At 39.6% G+C, this 22304-nt stretch overlaps 1 protein-coding gene across 1 annotated transcript in view; it reads left to right on the top strand.

The window, feature by feature from the left end:
* ZNF423 (zinc finger protein 423) overlaps positions 1-22304 on the top strand; it is a 236851-nt gene that overhangs the window by 142684 nt on the left and 71863 nt on the right. Inside the window, exon 6 of the mRNA XM_050904236.1 lies at positions 3292-3376. Coding sequence (XP_050760193.1) covers positions 3292-3376 — 85 coding nt within the window. The remainder of the gene's footprint in view (positions 1-3291; positions 3377-22304) is intronic.

Genomic DNA, 22304 nt, shown 5'->3' with positions numbered 1-22304 from the left:
GTATTGAGATTTCTCATTGCCCCTTGTAATACTGGAAACAGTCGTGTTTCAAGCTGCTCTTTCTCTTACACAGATTTATCCTTATTTTGTACCATAGTTATCATGAACAATGCTTGTTTAACATTGACAATGGCAAATGCTTAGACTTCAATTAAATTTCCATCTTGAACAGTGTTACTATTTTTAGCCCACCTAGGTTATTTGGACTGAAGAAGCAAAGGAGGTGGCATAGAAAGTTGGAAGAATGAACCCTATTGTGCTCCTTTACTCAGTTCCTTTTCTCCTGCACACTTTCTTGGACTCAATTCCTTCTCTTTGTTCTCCCCCACACCCCTTCTCTTCCCTTGTAAATCCACTTGAATGGAGGAATATTTTCTTTGTAGAACAGGAAACCATTTCCAGATTTAAAGGAGGACAGTCTGGAAAACCCATGGGAACAATAGTTACTTTAGAAAAGAAACCAGAACCCTCTGTTGTTATTACTACTATTTTGTGCCAAGATTAGAACTAAATATCTTGACTTAATGGGGATTGAGGTCTCAGCTGAAAGCCTGCTCATCTCATCTCTTAAGTCACCTAGATGTCGTCACCTAGACTCTGTTAGCTCCTCAGAGTCTGGGCACCTTTGTTGTCACCGTTTGTGAAGACAAAACTTTAAAAAGAGATAACTGACCCATTAATAATGTTTGTGAAGCCATGATACCCACAAAAATGGTAGTAGAAGATCATATTTGGTAGCACAAATGACACAACCTTGTCTTAAAACTAGTGCTCCCCATTTACTGAGAACGGAAGTCTGGTTTTGTGACATTCTTTTAAAGAGAATTATTAATGAGCCAAAAAATCAGCTCTTCCATCTCTTTCATATACATTTGGGTGCTAATCTAGCTATAGTTATTTCATGGCCTCTATGAGGCCATTTATTAACCTCACTCCATATCAAGGGGGGGTACCCTATCACAAGAGCCATCACCTCAGTTAAGCTGCTCTTTTGCATGCTTGTGTCTCAGCTGAGGCTAAAGATAATACTCAGAGGAAGTCTGAAATCTGCCATCTTCTCTGAGGGGTGGTCACGCCAAGCGGAGTGTTTTATAAGTTTGTGAAATGGTGTGGAGGAGTTCGCACTAGGTCTGTGGATAAACAAAGACATCCTGTCTCCAGATCTGTTAGTAAGCAGCTTTCAGAAGCACCGAAATCAATTAAAAAAATGAATCATTTGTCTGTGTTTAATATAACTTTAAAGGTTTGAAATAGAGTTGAGCTGAAATATTGTCTTTTTTAGCTAGTTACTTAGGGAACCCTCATAACAGAGGTAAGTGTTGAACAAGGCACAGAACTTAGCTTTGAAGTTTTAAAGAAGAGGAAGGTTTCAAGTTTTAAATGTGACCACATGAATCATTCACCGCCCATTCCCATTTTTCTCTTCCAAGGTTTTTTGTGTTTTGTTTTGTTTTTAAAGTTAGGAGCCCTCAGCATGTGTATGCCAGTGTGTTTGAGAGGACATGTGTATGTATGTGTGCTGTGCTCGTCTGCTGGAATAGATTCCCAAGAAAGAGTGCTGCAGAAATCCAGCTGCTTTTCCATTAACAGCCTTGATTTCCGAATGGACTCCAGGAGGATACTTTCTTGAGCTGCCTAAGGATAACTAGCCAATCCGAACTATTTCCTTTTATATGGTTGGCTGTGTCAGGTTTCGGCCAATGGAGTATAGCCTTCTTCCTATTATCATGTTAATCACCCATTGTTATTTTAGCCTAGAAAGCCCTGCCTATGTGCAAACACATACTGCGTACGGAATTCATGGAATACGCATAACATCCATAGACTGGTGCATTTGTTATTATGGTATTACAGCATGTTCATTAACCTCCAGCAGGCTAACTTGTTGCCATTGATGACATGGGAAGTAGTTAAGAAGCTCTTGGCAGCACCTAATTTGTTCTTTTCTCAGCAGGTGCTCGAGGAAATTGGATCCCATGCGCAGAGGAGGTGACAGCAACTCCTCTGTTTAACTCAAAACTTCTGACTTATTACTGCTGTCCTAAAAATGGGTTTCTATACCTAGGTGTGGGGTGGAGGCTGTAAGAAAAAATAATGTGCATCTAAAAGTACACAAAAAATACCCGCAAAATATTTTGCTTCAAAAAAGTTAAAGGGTGTTGTTTACTGAATTGGGTTTCTCAATGCTAATAGCTTGGGGTTCTCATCCATTCCTTGGCTAACTGAGCTTGTGGCCAGCACGTGGAGGTCTCACATACGTTCTGCTGCCATCCACTCTAGCTGTAAGGATACGAACTGCATGCTCGTGCTCATACCTGGTGGCAGGTGTTGCAGTAGGAGTTATTCTCTCAGAACAAGTAGGCACAAAAGGCCCAATTTTTCTAAATTGCACATCAAAAGATGTCTATTTAGATAGCATATTCCCATGCAGTAAATGAGCGTGCACGTTAGACCAAAGCACCATACTCCTGCTTTGGGAAATAAGAGATTTTTGCAAGTGTACAAAAGCTTAGCATTTGTGTTTTATTTTTTTCCCAACTTGGAGGTCTAACTTGTCAACATGCATTTTAATTTCTACAAATGATTTCTTGGATTTTTTCCTGTCATGTTGAACAAGTACACGTGCCACTGTCAATCTGAGTGCAAACCCCATTTTCCTTATTTGAATAAATGGTTTATGTAATTGCCTCTTCACACTATCTCCTGACTTCTGCAGCTAAGCCTCCCTGGTATGACTTTGAGAAAATACACAACAGATTTTGCTAGGAAACAATTCTTTGTGGTAATGCAGTTTTTCCAGGATTTCTGATGGGAGACCATTACAAAATGTACTTTTTCCTTTTTGTCCTTTGCTTTCCCAAGTAACTATAGTTGTTTTGCCTACTGTATTTTGAGTTTAACTAAAGATGGAATTTTTTGAGAAAGTTGATCTTTTTCTGAAAACAGTTACCTTTCAATGTCTTTTATTTCACTCTGCAGGAATTTTTACTGGAATGGGTTAAATGACACGAGCAATCTGATTATGGCTCAAGTACTCAATCAGATTTTCAAGTACTATCATTTGAAATTTTTAAAGTTGAAATTAAAATTTCTCCTAAAGCAGGCTGTTAAGTAGAGATTGTATTTATGGTCCCAGAAAAGCCCATCCCAACTTGGTGTCTTGTTGGGGATATATGAGCAGAAAAGGCCTCAGTGGAGGAAAGTTGAAGCATGTAACATGCTATATTCATGATCACACTTGTCTTATGCTACAGTGCAGTTTTCTCTAATCTCTTTTTGGTTATTAAACAGAAAAAGACCTATCAATGCATCAAGTGCCAGATGACCTTTGAGAATGAGAGAGAGATACAAATCCATGTCGCTAACCATATGATTGGTAAGACATTCTTTAAACTAGGCCACTCATCGGCTGCTTGTTTTTTGCTACTCTTTGAAATTCACTATTCTAATAACTTGTTAATATTCATGCTGTAATTTATTTTTTTTATCTTTCAAGGAAAATGATTTTGATGTAATGATTCTTCACTTCAAAGCTTTTTAAATATGTGGTTATAAAAGTGTTACTGCTGAGCTTTTTTCCTTATCCTTTTGAGTCCTCATGTAGCATTTTCATTTATATTAAAATCAAACTTTTGACAGTATCTTCCATTTGATAGCATAAATTTCTCTCTATCCATGTAAAAAGTACTTGCCAGTTGTCAACCACTTAGGAGCAATTATGTTTCAATTTTGTATGTCATGACATTGAATAGATTTAACTGCTAGCATTTTCCCAGCTAAGTGTGGTGAATTCCTGAAGAACATTGTCAAAACAAAACACTTACAGAGTTATTTCAGTAGGTTTTTTTCTTATTTTTTCAACAATTCTGGACTTCAGAATGTTTAACTTTTCAGACATACAAGTGTTTTAAAAATCAGTGCTTGCTGCCTTCTACTACAGTCCTGTCACAAGAGTTTGTAGTAAAGTGTTATTGTAATCTGATGGGTTGTATTTCTGCTGCAGCTGTATGATTACTTTTCTGATGAATGCAAAGAAATGTTTTTCCTGTCTGTACAGATGTTATAAATATATGCATTGGCCCAAGAGGTCAGTTTATTTTGATGCATAGACCACAAAGGAGTTACTTACACATGCCACTGTAGGCATACGTTGGATGAGATCCTTCAAGGACCCTACAGCGCACTCTGTGTGTCTCATATGTTCACATGCAGCATTTATCTCCCATAAGCATAATGGTTTTCCTTCAACAATTTTACATTTAGGAAACTATTCTTCCATCAATGCATGTATGTAAGTCCCATTATCTTTGAAGTGAATTATGCATAAATACCAGAGAGAGAGAAATACGGAGTGACACAGTCTTCACACCCCCACCCCCAAATGAAAAATATACACGTCAGTCACAATAATTTTCATCCGAGAGCCAGGCAGGAGTTTGAAGTCAATGTCAAGCAGGTTAAGATGAAGATATCTAAAAATGTTTGCTTTTGTAGCAGGTGTTAATGTAATCTCTCGTTTGCAAGCTTGAAGAGTGAGATCCTTGTTAATTGGACCATAGTGATTTCATGTAGCTCCCCCCTAGATATTTTTTTTTTTAAGGAGCCTGAAAGAAAGAAGTTCTTAGGCAAGCTTAGCACTTGTTTCAACTTAATTTGTGATCCAGTAGCTAATAAATTATTTTTAAATACAAAGGTCATGAAGTGGTGAGTTAAGGTTCTGCTTGATTTGAGAGGGGAATTCTTTTTCCTTTTGGAAAGATGTAATTTCTTCATTTTCCAGTAACTGATGTGTGAAGTTTATTTATATATATCCCCAAATTAATGCTGTCTGGAATAATACATGATGATATATATGACATTATAAGGTTCATGATTAGTGCTATTGGAAAACAACAGTGGTAGAAGGCATAGGAGGCTGAGAAAATTGTGCTGCTGCTGTTTGTGAAAACTGTACCTGTTGTTTCCTTGAAAGCTGTACATAAGTTATTATACATATTTGGAAGAACTCTATATAAATACAAAGGTGCATATGGACTCAGTTCCGTACACCTAGAACATTGTAAATACCAGGACATGATAAGAAAATGAGTGATTATTCCACTGTGGTGTCATGTCTTTGTGTCGCTTTGCTGAGATACGGACTGAGAACATTCATTAAGTTCAAGTCATCACTTTTTTTTATGGTGCAGTTTAGGAAAAAGTGAAGTATAGAAACCTTTAATATGGAGCCAAGCTTCCTCCCACTCTGGGCGTCTCAGTTCACAAGGCACTTGGGCCCCCTCTCCTTCAGGACATGTGACTGCTTCCGAAAAGGTGTTGCCAGTGAGTCTGCTGTTGGTATTTGTTCTTTACTGGGGAATACTGAAGGGGAAAGGAGAGACTAGATGTCACCGTTTCTCCAGCAATAAATGCTGTGCAGATTTTTGGTGTTAATTTGCATAGTGCTGAGTCATTAATAGTAAGGAGAAGGATGGATTGCCTCTCAGGCTTGCTCCTGTGCCCTTTGTTCAAAGCCTGAGAGCCTTGATCCCTTACTCAGGCCATAGGAGAGATGGGCACATGCCTCCTTACCGCTTAGGCTGGTTTATCGCTTATAAAATAAGGGGTGCAAGAGTTTCCCTTCTCTGTGTTAGACCAAGTCTAGCCAGATGGGCAGCGAGAGAAAGAAGCTAATATAGCTGTTTCTGCAGCCCAGGTCTGTGTCACAGGGGTTATTAATGTCATTGTCAATTTACAATCTACAGATGAGGCTTTGTTTGTGCTGGGGGGGTACTGAGATCCCAGGGTGAACATACGGGTGTTTGGGGGGCGGGGGGGAGCTTGCGCTCAGACTGCGTCTCCTCAGGAGCTTAGGGTTGGACTCATCTCAATGAACTTGTATCTGTCTAAAATTAAGGTGTCTGGTTTAATATAGTCATTGAGATGCTGTCTGGGGAAAATGAATGATTGATACCAATCTAAGATAAGAGTTTGAGTAGGATAAGCATTTCCAGGGAGAGATTTTTATCTCTCTTTTGAATTTGATGTGAGCCAAGACAATGAAGTTAGCCTTGACATGTAATTTTTAGGTAAAAAAACCCCTGGCTTTGATAATCCAAGACCTCTCAGCAGCACTTTCTTCTCATACTTTGAGAAACACAAAATCAATAGTTGAGATATCCTAAGCACTTGCTTACAGTTTTATTCTGCTCAAGTGACTGTCAACAAAGGAATCCCTGCTCTGTAGCAGCGACACCTCTTAAGTATCAGCGTCCATAATATGATTAAAGAATTCAATTATTTCTTACATCGTAGTCTTAAAATGTGTATCCAGTTAAGTTGGCTGTGCCTCACTCTTCAACCTCCCGGCTCCTCAGTCTGGAGTCGGAGGCCCTGCTCATAATTCATGGAGGTAGGGGGTTTATTTTTTTCAAAGCAGTATGCAGGGAATTTCCAGTGCTACTCCCACACACTGCTTTGAAAAATTACCCTTCTGCACTCTAGCCCTTCATATCCTGTGCACAAACACAGAGGCACATTGGGTCCTGCGCAGGGTCCCTGGGAAGGAGCAGGCTGGATACATCCCCAGAGGAGGTAAATGGTAGATGTTTTGTTTCATTTTACACTGGGGCCTGTAGGAGGGCTGCAAGCAGCAGAACAGACCTCCTCAGCTGTGGTTAGCCAGGGAGGGATCTGTTTAGAAATGTTTTCAGCTTGAAGGGGGGGAAGGGGGGGTGTCGGGGTGGAAGTTTTAGAGAGCAGAGGTCTTTGAAACATTGCACTGATTGGGGCTCCTTTGAAACATTTCCATGGCCACAGAAAGGGGATCCCCCTTTGAAACATTTAGAGGCATTGGGGAGTCCACCTGGGACTATATCAAAAAGTTTCAGTAGTTCTTGCTGCCTCTGTACTTGCTTACCTCCTGTTGCGCTGACCTGGCAATGTTTAAAGCTTCTCCCCCTTATCTCCCCACCTACCACTGCCTCTGATGTGCAGTCTCTATTAGATGCAGGGGAAGATGGGCGTATGCAGCCGTGGGCTCTATGGGGGGCACTGAGCAGCCATGGCAGCAGCCAGAAGCATGGAAGTCTGTCAGTGCAGCTTCTCCTCGGTGGCTGGGGGAGCCGTGGAACTTCTATCTCCATCACGGGGCCACCGCCAAGTCCCCACAGCACGCGAGTGATGGCTGCTGCCAGGAAAGGGCCCCAGCACTCCACTGTCCTGCACTGCCAAGGGAGCCCCCGCTCGGAGTCCTGTGCAGGCAACATCAGGATTTGGCCCAGGGTTTTACTATTGGGTTTTTACAGCTGTGCTGTCCCCGCAGCCAGGCTGGGTGCCCTAATTAGTATTTTTCAGGCTGCACAAAATTCCACAGACTTGTTGCTCTCCAAGCGGATCAGGTCACCCAGTATCAAGGGAAAGTGCATTCGGATCCGTGCTGGGGCTCTCAGCTGTTTGGGTAAGAGAAGTGGACATAGCAGTACGTCTCTCTGTCTCAGTTAGATGGGGGATGTTTTCTATTTAATGTTCAAAAAAGATGAACAACTGTCCCGACCCTTCTTTCTCCCTTTCTCTAAGAAAGTCTCCTGGCAAACATGCATGGGAAGCTCAACTGGGGTGCAGTTAGTGCTGGAACAGGGAAAATAATGATTCCTGGTCATGCTCTAACACTGGGATTGCTGCAGGACCTTCCTGCCTTCGGCTCCAGGGGAGTGTGTTTGTGGGCTCGCGAGAGGCTGTCCGACTCCTCGGAGCTCAGCAGAGCCCTTCCCTGGTGCTCCTCCTGTCCTTACATGTGCAATTGCCAGCGCTCCCAGTCAAAATTCACGTATGAATGCTGGTGAGCCGCGATGGAGGGAGGGGGGCGCAGGCTGGACTTGTTGCAGTATATGCGATGTGAAGCATGAGGCCCTGTTTGTGCTTTGAGAGCCACTGGGGACAAAAGAGAGTGCTGGAGGGAAAACTTCCAGAAGTCACGTTGAAATTGTCAAGTGGTCTGGTCCTTGGACTGCTGTCTGGATAAATACCTCCCTGTTTGATGTGATGGGGACGACCAAGTTAAACACTGTGTTTGGAGGAACAGGGAGAGTTTTCCGAGTACTGCCTGAAGCTGTGGCATATTATACATTGTATGTAGCGTAGGACTCCAAGTATCTAAATTACCTTTCCTGCCCTTGGAGATCATGTTTCAAGTTCTGGAAACACTCTGCCAGAATTAAACACAAAGAGGAGGGATAACGTCCATCCACAGTTATGTTTCTTTCAGATGCATACAAGTCTTCTAAACAAAAAATGACCAAATATAGGTTTGTTATTTTGTTAACCTTTAAAAATAACATAATATTTAAAAATAACAAAATAAGTTTGTTGCTCATAAGGGGTCAAACTGCAATAAAAACTACAGAAACAATTTTCTAAAGAGCAGCCATTTAGAAAGCTGATTTTATGTTTGAAAGAATTAGCAGTTGATACCAAGCTCAATCACTGAGATGAAACCAGCACAGTGGTGAAGGGGTTGAGATAGTATGCAAAATCAAACGTAAACCAATATATTCCCAGTTATGTTTTCCTCCTCTGTTTAAAAATTGAAGCAAACAATTTTATCTTTTGATTTAGGAAGTAATAATTTTCATAAATTCAGATCTTGACAAAATTGCTAATTTGTATATTATATAAATAAAAATTTGGACTCATTTTGGATGGTCTTGGACTCCTGCCTCTCACAGTAGATTCTAAGTGCATGCGTATGTGAAAAGGATGGAGGTAAGGATCATTTTTGCAGAACTGACTTTTATATATGTGGAAGTACTAGTCCTGGGCATCTCTGATGAGGATGTGAAGCATTTCTGATACTCAGGCCTGATCTTACGAAGCGCTTTGTTCCTCGTTCTCATTGAGTTGGGAGTTGAGGACAGCTAACGCTTCTCAGAATATCTCTTACAATAAAACATCTTTTATTTTATATGAAATAAATGTAGTCAATATTGGAAGAAGGGCAGCTTTAATTCTTGTAAAATTCCCATTTCCCTGTGTATTTTGTTTAACACAGTACTTGAATTCTAATTGATTTAAAGTTTAAGGGTGCTATTTGGTAAATACATTCCCTTCCATTAAGATACCATCATGACATTGTGTCCTGAGACAGAACTGTTTAATTCTTGAGGGAAACTCTTCAGACCTAAGTGCTAGTGTTAGTTAAAGCATATATGTGGTAGCAGTGATGATGACATTGTAAAGCACTATCTTAGTAATAGCTTTCAGGCATTAAGGCAAATAAAAATGTGCCAGATTGTTTTTGAAGCATTAGATGCAAATTATCAACAGGAACATATTTCTGGACTCAACAGCTGAATGTGTGAATTAATTATGGACACATTAGGAACTCAAAAATATTTTTTTAACTTTGATGTTTGTAAAGCATATTCCAAGTAATTGCTCTTTTAATGCAGAAATGAAGGTACAACCTTCATATATTTACCCAGTGCTTGCTTCAATATCCAATTCTATGTGGACTTGCCTTAATTAACAATATGTACTAGACTTTCTTTTTGCAGTGGCTGGCTATTGTGAAAGACTAATTTTAGGGCAAAAAAGCTAAGTGTACTTATCTTAGCAGATGAACAACATACATGATGTTTCCACACGCACATGAGAGCCTTAATCCCGCTGCGTGTGAGTGCCACGGGCTGGCCGGAGTCCTGCCGGCGCCGCTGCAGGGGACTTTGCCAGAGTGGAGCTTGCTCTTGGCTCTGGCTCTTTGGCAGAGGGATTTGCTTATGCCAGTAGGTCCTCGTGTTATTTTGTGGAGCTCTAAGCCCTGGGTTTCTATTTTTTGTGTTAATTATTTTCAGCATTAAGCACTTGTGCAAGTAGTTAAATAACATTGTAATGAGTATAGTGTACAAAAGGCTAGAAATGTTTCATTTTAACAGCCACACTTTTTAACAGTGTAGTCACACTGAAAGCAAAATTGCCATTGTTAACAGACAGAAGCAGCTCCCTTTACTTTAGTATAAACAATATTGGCCCTTAATATAATCTATTACTTAATTGGTTTCTTACTTTGAAACTGGTTTCATAACATGACATTTTTATTGTCCCTTCCTTTCTAAGGCTGGAAAATTCATTACCCAAAATCTTAATAATTTTATCCAGTCGTACTGTGCAGATGTGGCCTCCTGCAATTGTTATCTATGCATATTTGTTCATACAAATTACTCTGTTTCATGAGAATGTATTTTGTTTTGCTTGTTTATCTACCAGGAAAGAAATAACATTTCCCTTAATGTATTCATTCACATATTCCTTTTGCATTTTTCATTTCATTTACAACTTGGTAATAGTAGTTCAGTTTTCACTGACATTTTTATAGCTGCTATGATAACATTCCTGTTTTGCATGATACATGCATAATCGGCTATGATCACAGTTTTACATTGCTTTCATTCTTTCTTAACTGTGTTAAGATTCCTTACAGCCTCCAAACTCAATTTTCATATGCAGTTGTGATTACACCTGTTTAAACATTTTCCTGGTAGTTTCATATTTATTCATAAAGGGAGCAGTTGATAAAACACCTTTTCTGCAATCAGTCTGAGTTTTAAGTGTGATGTTTCTTCAAAGTTATCATTAGCAAGCACCTCAATCTATTCCCAGCCTTTCAACATCAGTTAGGCAGTATGGCAAAAAAATGCTATTTTTCAGTAAACTTTGCCTTGTGTAGCAGTGATTTCTCTGAATGTGTAACTTGTTCTTCGTTTTTATTAATGCTATTAACCTTGAAAACTGTTATACTTTTGTAATTAAGAGTCTGCAGAGATGCTTTCTGCCTGTTTCTCAGATATTTTATATGCGTGTGGCCATGTATCTCTAAGTTCACAAACAAATTTCTTAGCCCCTCTTTGCTAACCTTGAATCTGGAAAAGAAAGCAAGTCCTCACCATGTGGGGTTTGGGTTCTCCCTGCAGATGGCAAAATGACTCTACTCCTTCCCAGTGGAGAGGTCAGCACCCCTCTGTGTCCTACTTTCCAGGAAAAAACACCAGAATATTTCTTGGGGGTGGAGGAGGGAGCAAACCCTCCACCATTTCTAGGTGTAGTCTTCAGACTTCATATAAATAATGTTTTCAGGAAGTTGTTCTTCTCCTCATGTGAATTGTGGGACTAATGTCTGTATCAGTTCTGTCCTAAAATCTAGGTGTTGATGATTTCTTTATGGGAGCTTATTAACAGATAACAGTTTTATGTGGAGAAAGTAGATGTTACCCCCATTTCTTCTTTATTTGCCAAACAAATTTATTGGTTTGGAAACATGAGGTACCAGTACTGCGTTTCTTGAGTGACAGAAAGCTTTGTGCCTTTTTGTGAAAGATAGCTGTAATACGAGAAGTGAATAAGGAACAAAGGAATGAATGTTTAGTGAAGCTGGAAAAACCCATACTGGGTTAGTTAGGAATTAGCTTAGGCAGAGTTATAAAATACTCTTTTTACCTAGACAAGGTTCCAGACTGTTTCCAGTCGTAGGAAAATGGGGAAAGAAAGTATATAATATTAGTAAACTATAGTTAAATTCCTTTTCTACTAATAAAATTCTGAATTTCACTCTTTCTGAATATCTGATTCAATATTCAGCACTTCTGAGCATTGGACCTAAAATGTTTATTTTTCTTCTTTTTATTATGGAACAACCCTCTGGTTTTGAATCAGTAAGGGTACTGGCGTACATATGCTGAACCCTAGCTCTAGTTATCAGAGAAAAATGGTTTGTCTATATGTTAAAGGTCCAGATTTGTTCCTCCTGTTACTTGGTTGACTTCAAAGAGAGACAGTTGGCCCGTTGCCTTTAATTATAGTTCAAACTAAATGGCATCCTTAACCTTGGGGAAGATTTAATCTGGTCTCCTAGAACAAGAGGTTACCAACTGATATGGCCCTTAAAAAGAAGTTATTTCTGTTTTGTCATAGCTGGCAAGCAAGTCAAATCAAACACAGCCCTCCCTGTCTGCTCTGCCTGTTTGGGGTACTGGCACCTTTTTTTTTTTTTTTCATTTGTGGAGGAAAACTTTTCTACCTTGAGGTTCCTTACAAGTGATCCCCATGAAGGAGGCCCATGTAAATTATTTAAATACTTTTACCTTTTTCAGTGTTTCAAGGCTCCCGGCACAGATAAAGCCTTTGCACGAACAGTCTCTGTCATTTGCACCAGATGTGCTTGCTTGCTTGTATAGCAAGTTTTTGTCACAAACTCCTTTTTGTTCAATTTATTAGTAACTTTCGACAGCTTTGGGCCTTTGTAAGAATCAGAAGGTTTTTAATCAAATATTTTGACTTGGCAGATTCATTGTGTGCCATTTTAAAAATTAAATTTCTTTAATTAAAAAATAAAAAACTTCCCATTCTTGTGACAGCCAATAACCACTGTGCGATTGCACAGTAAACTTGAGGAAGAAGACTTCAGGATGTCCCTGTCAGACTTCCCTACAGTAATATCAAACTTAAAAGAACTGGCAAATCACGATTTTATAAATGAAAAAACTTTTTTGTCCTGCCACAACTGAAAAAAACCAAAGAAACCATGTGTGTGAATACCATAGTCTTCAGAATACAGAACTCCATAGCAGGCCCAAACACCTCACTGGTCAAGGCGTTTTCCATAGTTGTCTTTTTCACCAATATGCTCTCTCCAGCCTCTCCTCTGCTTTGTGTTTTGTGGTTTGTCCTGCTGGCACAAACCCAGGGACAGATGGGGTGAATGAGGTGCGGACCCCATGGGGAGGAGTCGAGCCTTTTTACCTCCTGCTTCCTGTAGGAACAGGCCAAAACCAGTTTGGTCTGGTGTTTCTTTCTTTTGCACCTCCTGAATTGGTGGAGAAGACTACAAAATATGGCATTGCATGTCGGAAGTACACAGCACACTTCTGATGTGTATAAATTGCTACTTCAGACAATCATAGCCTACTTGAGATTTAATCCTGCCTTCAGATGCACATTATCCATTGTCTGCTGGACAGTCAAGGACCTTAAAAAATGACGAAATCTTTTGAACATTGTGCATGTAACTGTGAAGTGTTTAGATTTTATGATGACTGTATCTTATTCCGTATTCACAGGCAAGTTTTTTAGCATGGTTCAGGCTAGGCAGATCCATTGGTTTTAGGTTTTGTTCCAGGTAGAGTTTCGTGTTTTAAAGGATTAACATCAACTAGCACCACTGGTATGTCCTCTGCTGTTACGTTTTGCACGCATCAGCCATCATGTATTATTGGGGTATGGACAAATATTTCTTAAACCCCATGACTGTGAGTTATATCCAGGAATAAATATTGGCAACAAAAGTTAAATGATGAAACCTTATGCAATGAACAGTAACTGATTCAAGCTGGGCCGGATATAGATAGCTAAAGTTGAAGGGAAGAAAGTATTCCAGTGACATTTTCTCCTTTTTTAACTTCCTAGTTAAGAGTTTCCCTTTTTTCCCTTTTTTCTTTAAAAAAGAAAGAAAAGAAAAAAAAGGATAGAGCAACTTTTGACCTTTTGATTCAGTATTTATTCTTAAAATCTAGGATTTGGGGGGGGAGGGGGGGGAAGGAAAGCAAAACAATCCTCCCTACCCCTTTAAAATCTTTTAAAACTGTTAATATCTGTGCCTCCACTTATAGAAGAACATCAATGGAGAGAATTTCCTTTGGAGGCTAATTCTAATGTGCCAGAAACTGAAATCAACAATGTCTGTGTTAAACCTGAATGATGAACTTTCAAGGGATGGGGAATTTAAATTATGAGAAGTTAGTTGCTTGGTTACTTTACTTTCTATTGCATTTGAAAATCTAGAGGGAGAATGTTACATTTTTTAATCTAAGCCTTTTAAATTTATATATCCTTTGATTTAGTTCAACAAAGAAAAATTAAAAAAATACAATGAAAAAGCAATCTATAACTTTTTTTTTGTAATTACAATAATTCAGAAATAATGGCCTGAAATTTAAGTCTGTAGTCCTTTTAAAATTTTCTTTTGTCTCTTAAAAAAAAAAAAGGAAGCATATTGTACTACCCCATAGTTATACAGAAATCCAATACTACAAAAATACTTAAGGTAGCGGAAAAGTTGAATATGTTATTAGAGCATTATTGAAAGGAAAGCTAGGTTCTTCGCATGTTTTCACTGAAACTTGTAAGGATTTTTTTTTTGTAAGTGTGTTAACAGTGTTAATATCCACTGTCGGGGCATCTAATGCCCAGGTACCCATCATACTCTTTGATTGTGGAAGATTTCCATGCATAAGCGTTCAACTTTGGGTGCCAAAGAGTCCATGTAGAGTTGATGTGGGGAAAACTCGCTATGTATTTTCTAAACAGCCTGTTTTGAAACAGAAATGTGCAGTTGCTTGTAAATGCTTCACTGCCAAGCAGCTCAAGATGGTGAAGGTTAGCAGTTCTGGAGTTCACTGCAGACATTTCTTGTAAACTGTTAACTACCGAGTCGTTTGTGTTTTGTGCACTAGTAGTCCCTGCAATCTAAACGTTGGTCTGCAATTTTAAAGAAAATAGACATTTGTCATGCAGGCTAGGAGGCCAGATTTCAAGTAACACAAAGGTGTGGTCTGTTACCTCTAGAACTATGACTTAATACTCTTTTATTATAAACACCTGAAAATATTGAGGTTTGTTTTTCCTTTCAGTGGAAATAATATTAGACCATAAATGTACAAGGTGTAATTATATCTATCTTGCATCTTTATTCTTGTTTGAACATGACTTACTAGGAAAAGAACTCTAGAGACCCCAAATACTTATATTAAATGGCCTAGTCAAAGAGTTTTCCCATTTTCCTAAGGCTTAAAATGGGGAAGTGGCTGCCATTTGCAGGCTAGCAATACAGTAAAAGCACATCATTGTACACAACGTTTCATTTGGACAGCTGTATAAAAATGGCAACACACTGTGAAATCCATTAACAGCAAAACATGTTAAATTCAGCAAAATGCATCTCATGTGGAACACTGAATAAGAAATTATAGTCTGAGTTTTACTAGTTGGTTATCAGAGTCTGTCTTGAATGAAGAAAATTGAATTTTTTCCATGCATCTGCCTATAATAACAGTGAATGCTGTACAGTGGGTTTTGAAACTAGTGCGCACCTGTAAATTCTTGCCCCACAGACTTTTCCACAAGGTTTTCGCAAATCTAATCTTAATATCCGTGAGGAACCTAAGAAGGCAGTTTACACTCACGCAAGTAGCTCTTACTGGCATGTCAGGTCCCACTTGCACTCACTAGCATTACTCGATTCAGAAACATTTGTAGGGGTAAGTTTTAGGGGATGTAGGAGTAAGAGCTCAAAGTGGGAATAGATGGATCCTTCCCCCCTTGTCTCCCTGCCGGTGCCAGCGAGGACTGCAGTCTTGACAACCAAGAGTAGGTCCTTTGACTCGGGTGGGATTTCCATGGGTGGATTTTGCTGTGCCTTTAGTAAGACTTTTCAGGGTTAATTGAATAGCATTTAAAAATTCAAAAAACCTCTTGCAAAGTATTTTGCATTTCTATTGTTCGTACTGTTTAACTATGAGATGTTGCTCATCAAGATAGGAGGCCATTAAGTATTCTGGTAGAGAAAGAAAAAATGAGTTTACTCTTGCCTGGTAGAAAATGAAACAGCCATGTTAACTTTAGCTCTAATCATGAGATTAAAAGTCTAATGGGGAATAGTATCATTTTCAGTCTTCAAAGCTAGCATCAATGACCTTTGGAGAGTTTTAACTTTAACAGCCTAATGATTTCTCTTCTAGAAGATGCAAAACCCAGTCTTTTCCTTGACAAGGAAATGAAAAGTGGATGGATAAAGGCGAGTGCAAGTAACCGTACGCTGGAGCAGGCTAAACGACTTTTAGTCATATTCAGTACAACTCGTGAGAGGTTGTTTCCAGGCTTTATTGTCCGAGCCACCGGCTGCTCTGAAGGGAGAAAACAAATCCAAGGAAGAGCCGCAGGGCTGGGGGACAGTGTGGGGGCAGCCCCGCTCCTCCGCCCAGCCGGCCCGTGGCAGCGGCGGCTCTTGGCAGCAGGGCTGAGTGCGCACGCCGCTCGCCCTGAGCAGGTTTGCTGTCGTTCGGGGCTTGTTTCCTGTGTAAGAGTGCTGGAATTTCTTGTTTCAGTTCCTGTTTGCCGCGTTTGCGAGCTCAGGCTGTTGCTCTTTTGCCAAGCTGGCAGCGCGTGGGGGTGACTTCCTGCGCAGGGGATGTAAAAGCGATTCTCTGATTCTTCCTCTGCAGCCATTGGGAGATAAAAGCCAGGACATCGGGGACTGCAAAGAGGGAGCCAAATTATATTTATAATATTAAAGTGAGTGCATTTGTGGTTTTGCCATTCTCCAGGGTTTTTCATAAGTAGAAAAACATGAATTAGCATTTTCCATTTCCATATATTGACTGGAAAAATAGCCTGCTCTCAATTAAGACCTATAGCTTTTGGGATGTATGCAACAATTTTATAAAATATTTACAGCAAAATTTGCATTTTACATGGTATTACAGTTTTTCTTGTGTTTAGTAGAAAGGACTTAGGCCTAAGAGAGGAAATCCATCCAGCATACCAAAAAGGAAATAAATCTAAAATTAGATCGTTAGTACTCACAACAAGGAATGTCCAGTGCTGACTGTTACCTTCAGTAATTATCGAAGGTCACTTTCCCCACCAGCTATTTGTTACAGCTGCTGTAAGGACCATGCTCCCTATGCAGAGCTATCGCTATCCCTTTAAAACTGCCTTTGGAAGCGATTGGAGCTTTGTGCTAGACAGATAAGTAGAACATTTTTTACCAAATGTAAATGCGCACTGTAAAGAACATAGCTATTTCCTGGATAATTTGCAGTTGTATATTTTATGTTAATTTCACCGAAAATATTGCACCCCTGCCAGGTTTAGTAGAGGCTCACTGTGATATGAATAATTTCTAGCGAATCATTTTTTTTTCTTCATTTAAGATTTGGCACCTTTTTAAGATTTTAATAATAGCAACAAGGAGGAAGATTTAGAACAAGTGAAACATTAGAGCCAAAGAAATTCACATTGAGAGCTAATGTAAAATAGCAAGAATAATTACATGGAAAACAGTTTCCACAGATGTTTTTCCTTGTAATGTAATAACTATTTACTAAACTGTTTATTTTAGGCCCTTGGTTTACAATAAAATATTTATACATGCTCTGCTGTAATAAAAAAATATTGACAAAATACTATAGAGATTTTTAAAAGACAATTAGTATTTCCCTGTCTGGAAAGTGAACACAAGAGAAGCAGTGCCAACCCTTGCCACGCTCGCTGAGAGGAGATCCGGGGTTATCAGCAGCATCCCTTTCGGGTTTGTCAGCGCTCAGCTTGGCTAACAGGGAGGCTCCGGACTTGTGGCAAACCAGAGGGTAACTTACTGAAGATCATGAAAGCTAACACTCTAAAGACTGTGGAAACATGCTTTTCCACTTCATTTCAGTAAGAAAAACTTTATTCCATTCCTGATGTATTATACAATAAAGTTAATGTCTTGTCTAAGCAAAATGTGCCTGCTTTAGGAGCAGGTTTAAAGTTCAAGATGCCAGAATCCTGAATCTTGTTCTTAAAAACCGGTGTGGTACAGTGACTTCTCTGAAGTACTGCCTGTGGCATGTTTAAAGCTATTGCTTTATCCTGACCAAGCCACATCTGTCATACACCTAATTCATAAAGTTACTCACGTGCCCATAGAGTGTGTACACTGTGTTGCACAGGGGATAGCTGCACCTATGCAGATATAGCAGTGTCTTAGGGTACTGAAATAATAAATTCAGCAATATTGAGAGGTCTACAGATTCTACTTTCCACACATAATCTTAAAATGTCTTTTCTTCTATTCACGAATATATAGAAGAAACTTTATTTTCAGGTGTCTATGGCCTTACCTTTTAAAATCTTGAACACAGGGTAGTATCCCATAAGGAACTTTGATTCCTCTGCCTGCCAGTTTCATAATGAAGGGTTTTATTTTTTTTCTTCAGAAGTTATTGTACATCTTTTACTTAACACCAGGCTGCTGGCACACAGCAACTTTAAAAACAGGCCTCCAGGACAAAAGAGAAGATGCCTGTAATTTCATGGATACAGGCCCCACTGTCCGTTTGCATTTGAGCACCACCAATGTGTTAGAGGAACCTGAAGTCTAAAGTCTGAGTAAAGACTGTATGGCTGGATCTGAACACCCAATGTCTGGGAAGCAGGAAGGTTTCAATATCTAGATCTGAATCCATATTTAGCAGTTCAGGCTCTACTTTCAAGCAGACAATTCCCTTGAGTTTCCACACTAGCAAGTTGTGAGCTTTATCATTGCAGAAGAAACAGGGTAGCTGCCTTGTGAAATTATTTGAAAAATGAATGTAAAATACACGTATGAACCTCTTTTCTTGGTGAAACTAATAACGCTCACCTGTTTAAAAATCAGTGGTGTGATTGACTACACAGATTTTTGTCGTGCTGGGTTATAACATGCACAAAAAAAGAACAGGACAGAGCAGAAAACGGCAAGCATGAGAACTAAAACTGAACAAAAGAGGGAGCTAAGAAATCTAAAATGTTCAGTTTTAAGGCAGAATAATCATAGTTACCAGATGCCTTTTGTTGTAAACAGACTTTTTTCCATGGTTGACTTACATAGAGTCCAATGCACGCGAGAGGTTTGTGAGCCTTGTACCATGCCGTGTGAAACCACCATGTTCCTTTCCCATGGTTTGCCCTTGTGGAACCTAGCCACAACAGCTTTTTGATAATTAAAAATTGGCTTTCTCTATGAAAGTCTGGATAATTTAATATCAAACTTACAATAAGAAAAATAGATGGTGTAATATGTGCAATATTTTCTGTAAATTAAACCAAAGTTGGGTTCTTGGCTTTTAGCCCTTTGCTACCTTCCTGCCTGTGAAATGTTGATACATTGCACAGTGCTGCCAGGTTATGCAATTATTTTAATGCAGCTCCTTTTGAGTCATCGGTAGGGTCCAAAGCTAGCATTAAGGAAAACAAAGGAATTTGTGCTTGGAAGTCAGCATTGCTCTGGACACACAAATTTTTTTTTTTTCCAAGGACTATGTTATTGTGTAAGCTAATGATTTTGTTTTTAAGTTATATTCTCAGGGGCATGGACATCCAGAATAATCGAGGATGTACTTTTAATACCGATCCTGTGCAGTGTTATGTCTCTGTTGGAAAAATTGGACCGATTGCAGGGCCTGAGCCTTGGATTAACCCCCGCTTGGACGAACTGTTGATTTCCTGGTGCTGAATATATTTGTAAATTGATACGTTACCTATGTGTAAATTAGTTCAAATGAAAGTAAATTAGCCAGTTCCCTTCCCTCGTGCCTTTTAAAAGGCCACTTAGTGTTTATCATATTAGAAGTCATTATCTCTGTTAGTAATTTGGAAAAATAAGTACATCTGCCACGGTTCTGCCCTTAGTTGGCTGAGCCCAGCTCACCTGTGTGGCCCTCCCTGCTTCCCCCAGCTCCCGGCCTGGCAGGGTGCGGAGGCCTCCTCTCCCTGGGAAAGCTCAGCTCACAGTTCTCTTCTCCAGCCCAAATCGGATGGCTTTTTGACTGAAGTAGGAGTCCTGCATGGGTACATAAAGCAGAAATGTGAGATGTAATATCTACTGTGTGGGTCTGAGAGGAAAGGAGGGCATGTTTTGCAATTTTGAATTGCCTTTTTTTGGCTATGGAGAGGAGTTTAGAAATTTCCCACTTAAATTGGGCAATGTTATCAGTACTTCTGCGTGGAAAAGTAGCATGTTAAGAGAGGTAGATAAAGGAGCAGAGCAAGAAAGCACATGTAGAGGAAGGCTGTGGAAGGAGTTCTTTTTCCTCTTTTGAAAATCCATGTGGTATGAGTTATAATGCAAACCTTTTCAAACATTTTCCAAAAACATCCACCTAGTATCCCTACCATACCACTGCATGTAATGAAACAACTGGCAGAGCGCATTATTTTAATAAAGCATTAGCTGTTAGTGTGTCTTGTACTGGGTCAGGAAGGAGTTCAGAGGAACAGATATTGCTGAAGAATCTGTCTCCAGTTATCCCTTGGAACTGCACTTCTAGGGTTTTTAAAGGTTTATGTATTTAACAGTGCAAATCTTCATTTTAGCTTTTCATTTGCTGCTCAGGATTTTTATTAATTTTGCAGTGTTCATTTAAGTTGATCCAGCCCTTTATATCATTTCCAGCTTGAAATATTAGTTCAGAGATAAGCTTTGTTATTAAATGCTTAATCTTGAACACTTGTCTTATTTGGTAAGAATTATCTCTGAGAAGTAGGCAAAGAGAAGTTGACTGCTGTGGTTTTAAAGCAGCTGTAACCGGAGTAGCCCAAGTACTAGTTTACAAAGGTTGGCATCCCTTCAGTTTGCCATCACAGCAGCTGGACTTCATTAAGTGCTGGTGTTAATTACTGGGAGAGCGTTGGTTCAGTATGCATGCAGCAACACTTGGGGTGACACACAAAATAGGAAAAGGGTCACCTTGAAATAGAAGCTTTAAAAAAAAACCAAAAGCAGAGCTGCCGCTAATTTTGTAACTGCCTTTAGTTCAAACTTGTGCTGCAAACAGTGAAATAAGCACTACCGTGCGGTCATAAGGAATGTCTTAATTGTGTCTGCCATTGACGAGGCTAGGAAGGAATGTAGGCGCAGTGCTGGGCTAACTTGCCCCATAATAAAGGAAGATGTTAATGTCGTATTTTCTATGTGTGTGGCGTGAAAGAGAGAGGGAAAATTCTTTCTGTATTCTCTAGAGTTTTCAAGCCATATACAGTATGGTTTGAGAAGGAATTATTAATAATTTCTTATACTGTAAATAGTATTCTATGGAGAAAACCTGTTAAGGGCTTGTATCTAAGGAATGTTTAGGGGATGAATGTCATGGAGAATAACAGAAAATATGTGGCAGCGTAAAACAAGTATTGCTTGGAAATGTTGTGTCCTAAAGCTGATGACATTCAGACAAAGCGGGCCAAGTCCAGCCCTGGTGTAAGCAGCTAGTGGTGCACCCAGCCCAGTATCCTACCACCTGCTTCAGCAAAAGCTAATTTTTATCCTTGTCTTTCACCTGGCAATTGTCTGGGTGCAGGATCTGGGTGCCTGGGCTGGAAGGGGTGTATGCGAGGACGTTGGAGGAGAATTAGGTTATTACATTTCCTCCTTAATTCTTCATCAGGGCTGCCGCCTGTATTTTCTACAGAAAAATCAATGCATTCTGATTCTGTAATTTCCCATGGTGCCTCGCCGGGCGTGCGGCGTGCCGTGGGAGGTGACATATCCGGTCATGGCAGCTTGAACTCTTTTTTCCAGTGAAAGAATTCATTGGAATTTCACAACCTTTGCATGCTTTTGTGAAAACACTCATTTGTGTTTGCGCCAACCTGCTAATGGCGGATGCCGAGGCTTGCGAATCCCACCTACATTCGGTGCTCGTTATGGCATGGAATGTGCCGTTAATAATGCATCTGTGAAACTCAGCTGCGAGGGAGCCAAGTAATTATCCCACCGTAGCGTTCCCTGCTTCAGTGTCATCACAACTGGGGCTTCATTAAAAGTCCTAACAGTAGAGATGTTGTGTGGTGCAGCCTGTATATATATTTTTTCATTTAAATTATCAGCAATGCCATGGCTCAGAGGTAATTTGACTTTTTGAAACCGTGGAGCCCCTGTGAATTTCCTTCCTCCTCTCCCTCTCGCTGCCGCACCAGCTGATCAGCCCCAGAAGAACAAAAGGTTTATCTGAAGCTATGAAGCATATATTCACCAGCTTCTGGCGTCTAGATAAAAAAAAAAAAAAAAAAAATCAAAGTACTCCATTGAACATGTTAATACTGAGCAAAATGCACACAGCCAGACACTAAACCTTTACAGGGATTTAGGCATTTGAAAAGTGATACTCTGATCAGGTCTTGAGTTAGTTTCCTTAGCATAAAGTAAAGCAGAATCATAAAATAATATAGGTTTTAAAATAAATCGAAAGCTTAACATTTTCCCCCCTTTTGTTTTATTTCTTTGTCTGGTTTCTGTCAGTCAGACAGTAACAAAATCTTGGGCAAAGGTATGCTGTAATGGAAGTATTTTCCCTTTTTAATATCATATCCTTCCAACAGAAAATATAGTATGAACCTCTGGCATAAAAATAAACGGGCATGAAGAACAAAAGCATCTGTGGCTCCTTACAGGTCTCTGAGGGAGTTTGGGATGCTTCTAAAAATTATTAATCTGGTAACTTATTCCTCCTTGTTGTTGGTTGGGTTTGTTGTTTGTTTTT

Source organism: Gymnogyps californianus, chromosome 12, assembly GCF_018139145.2.
Source record: "Gymnogyps californianus isolate 813 chromosome 12, ASM1813914v2, whole genome shotgun sequence".
NCBI classification, from domain to species: Eukaryota; Metazoa; Chordata; class Aves; order Accipitriformes; family Cathartidae; genus Gymnogyps; species Gymnogyps californianus.
Note: the sequence above shows the minus strand (reverse complement) of the source record. Positions and strands in the feature narration are given on the sequence as shown.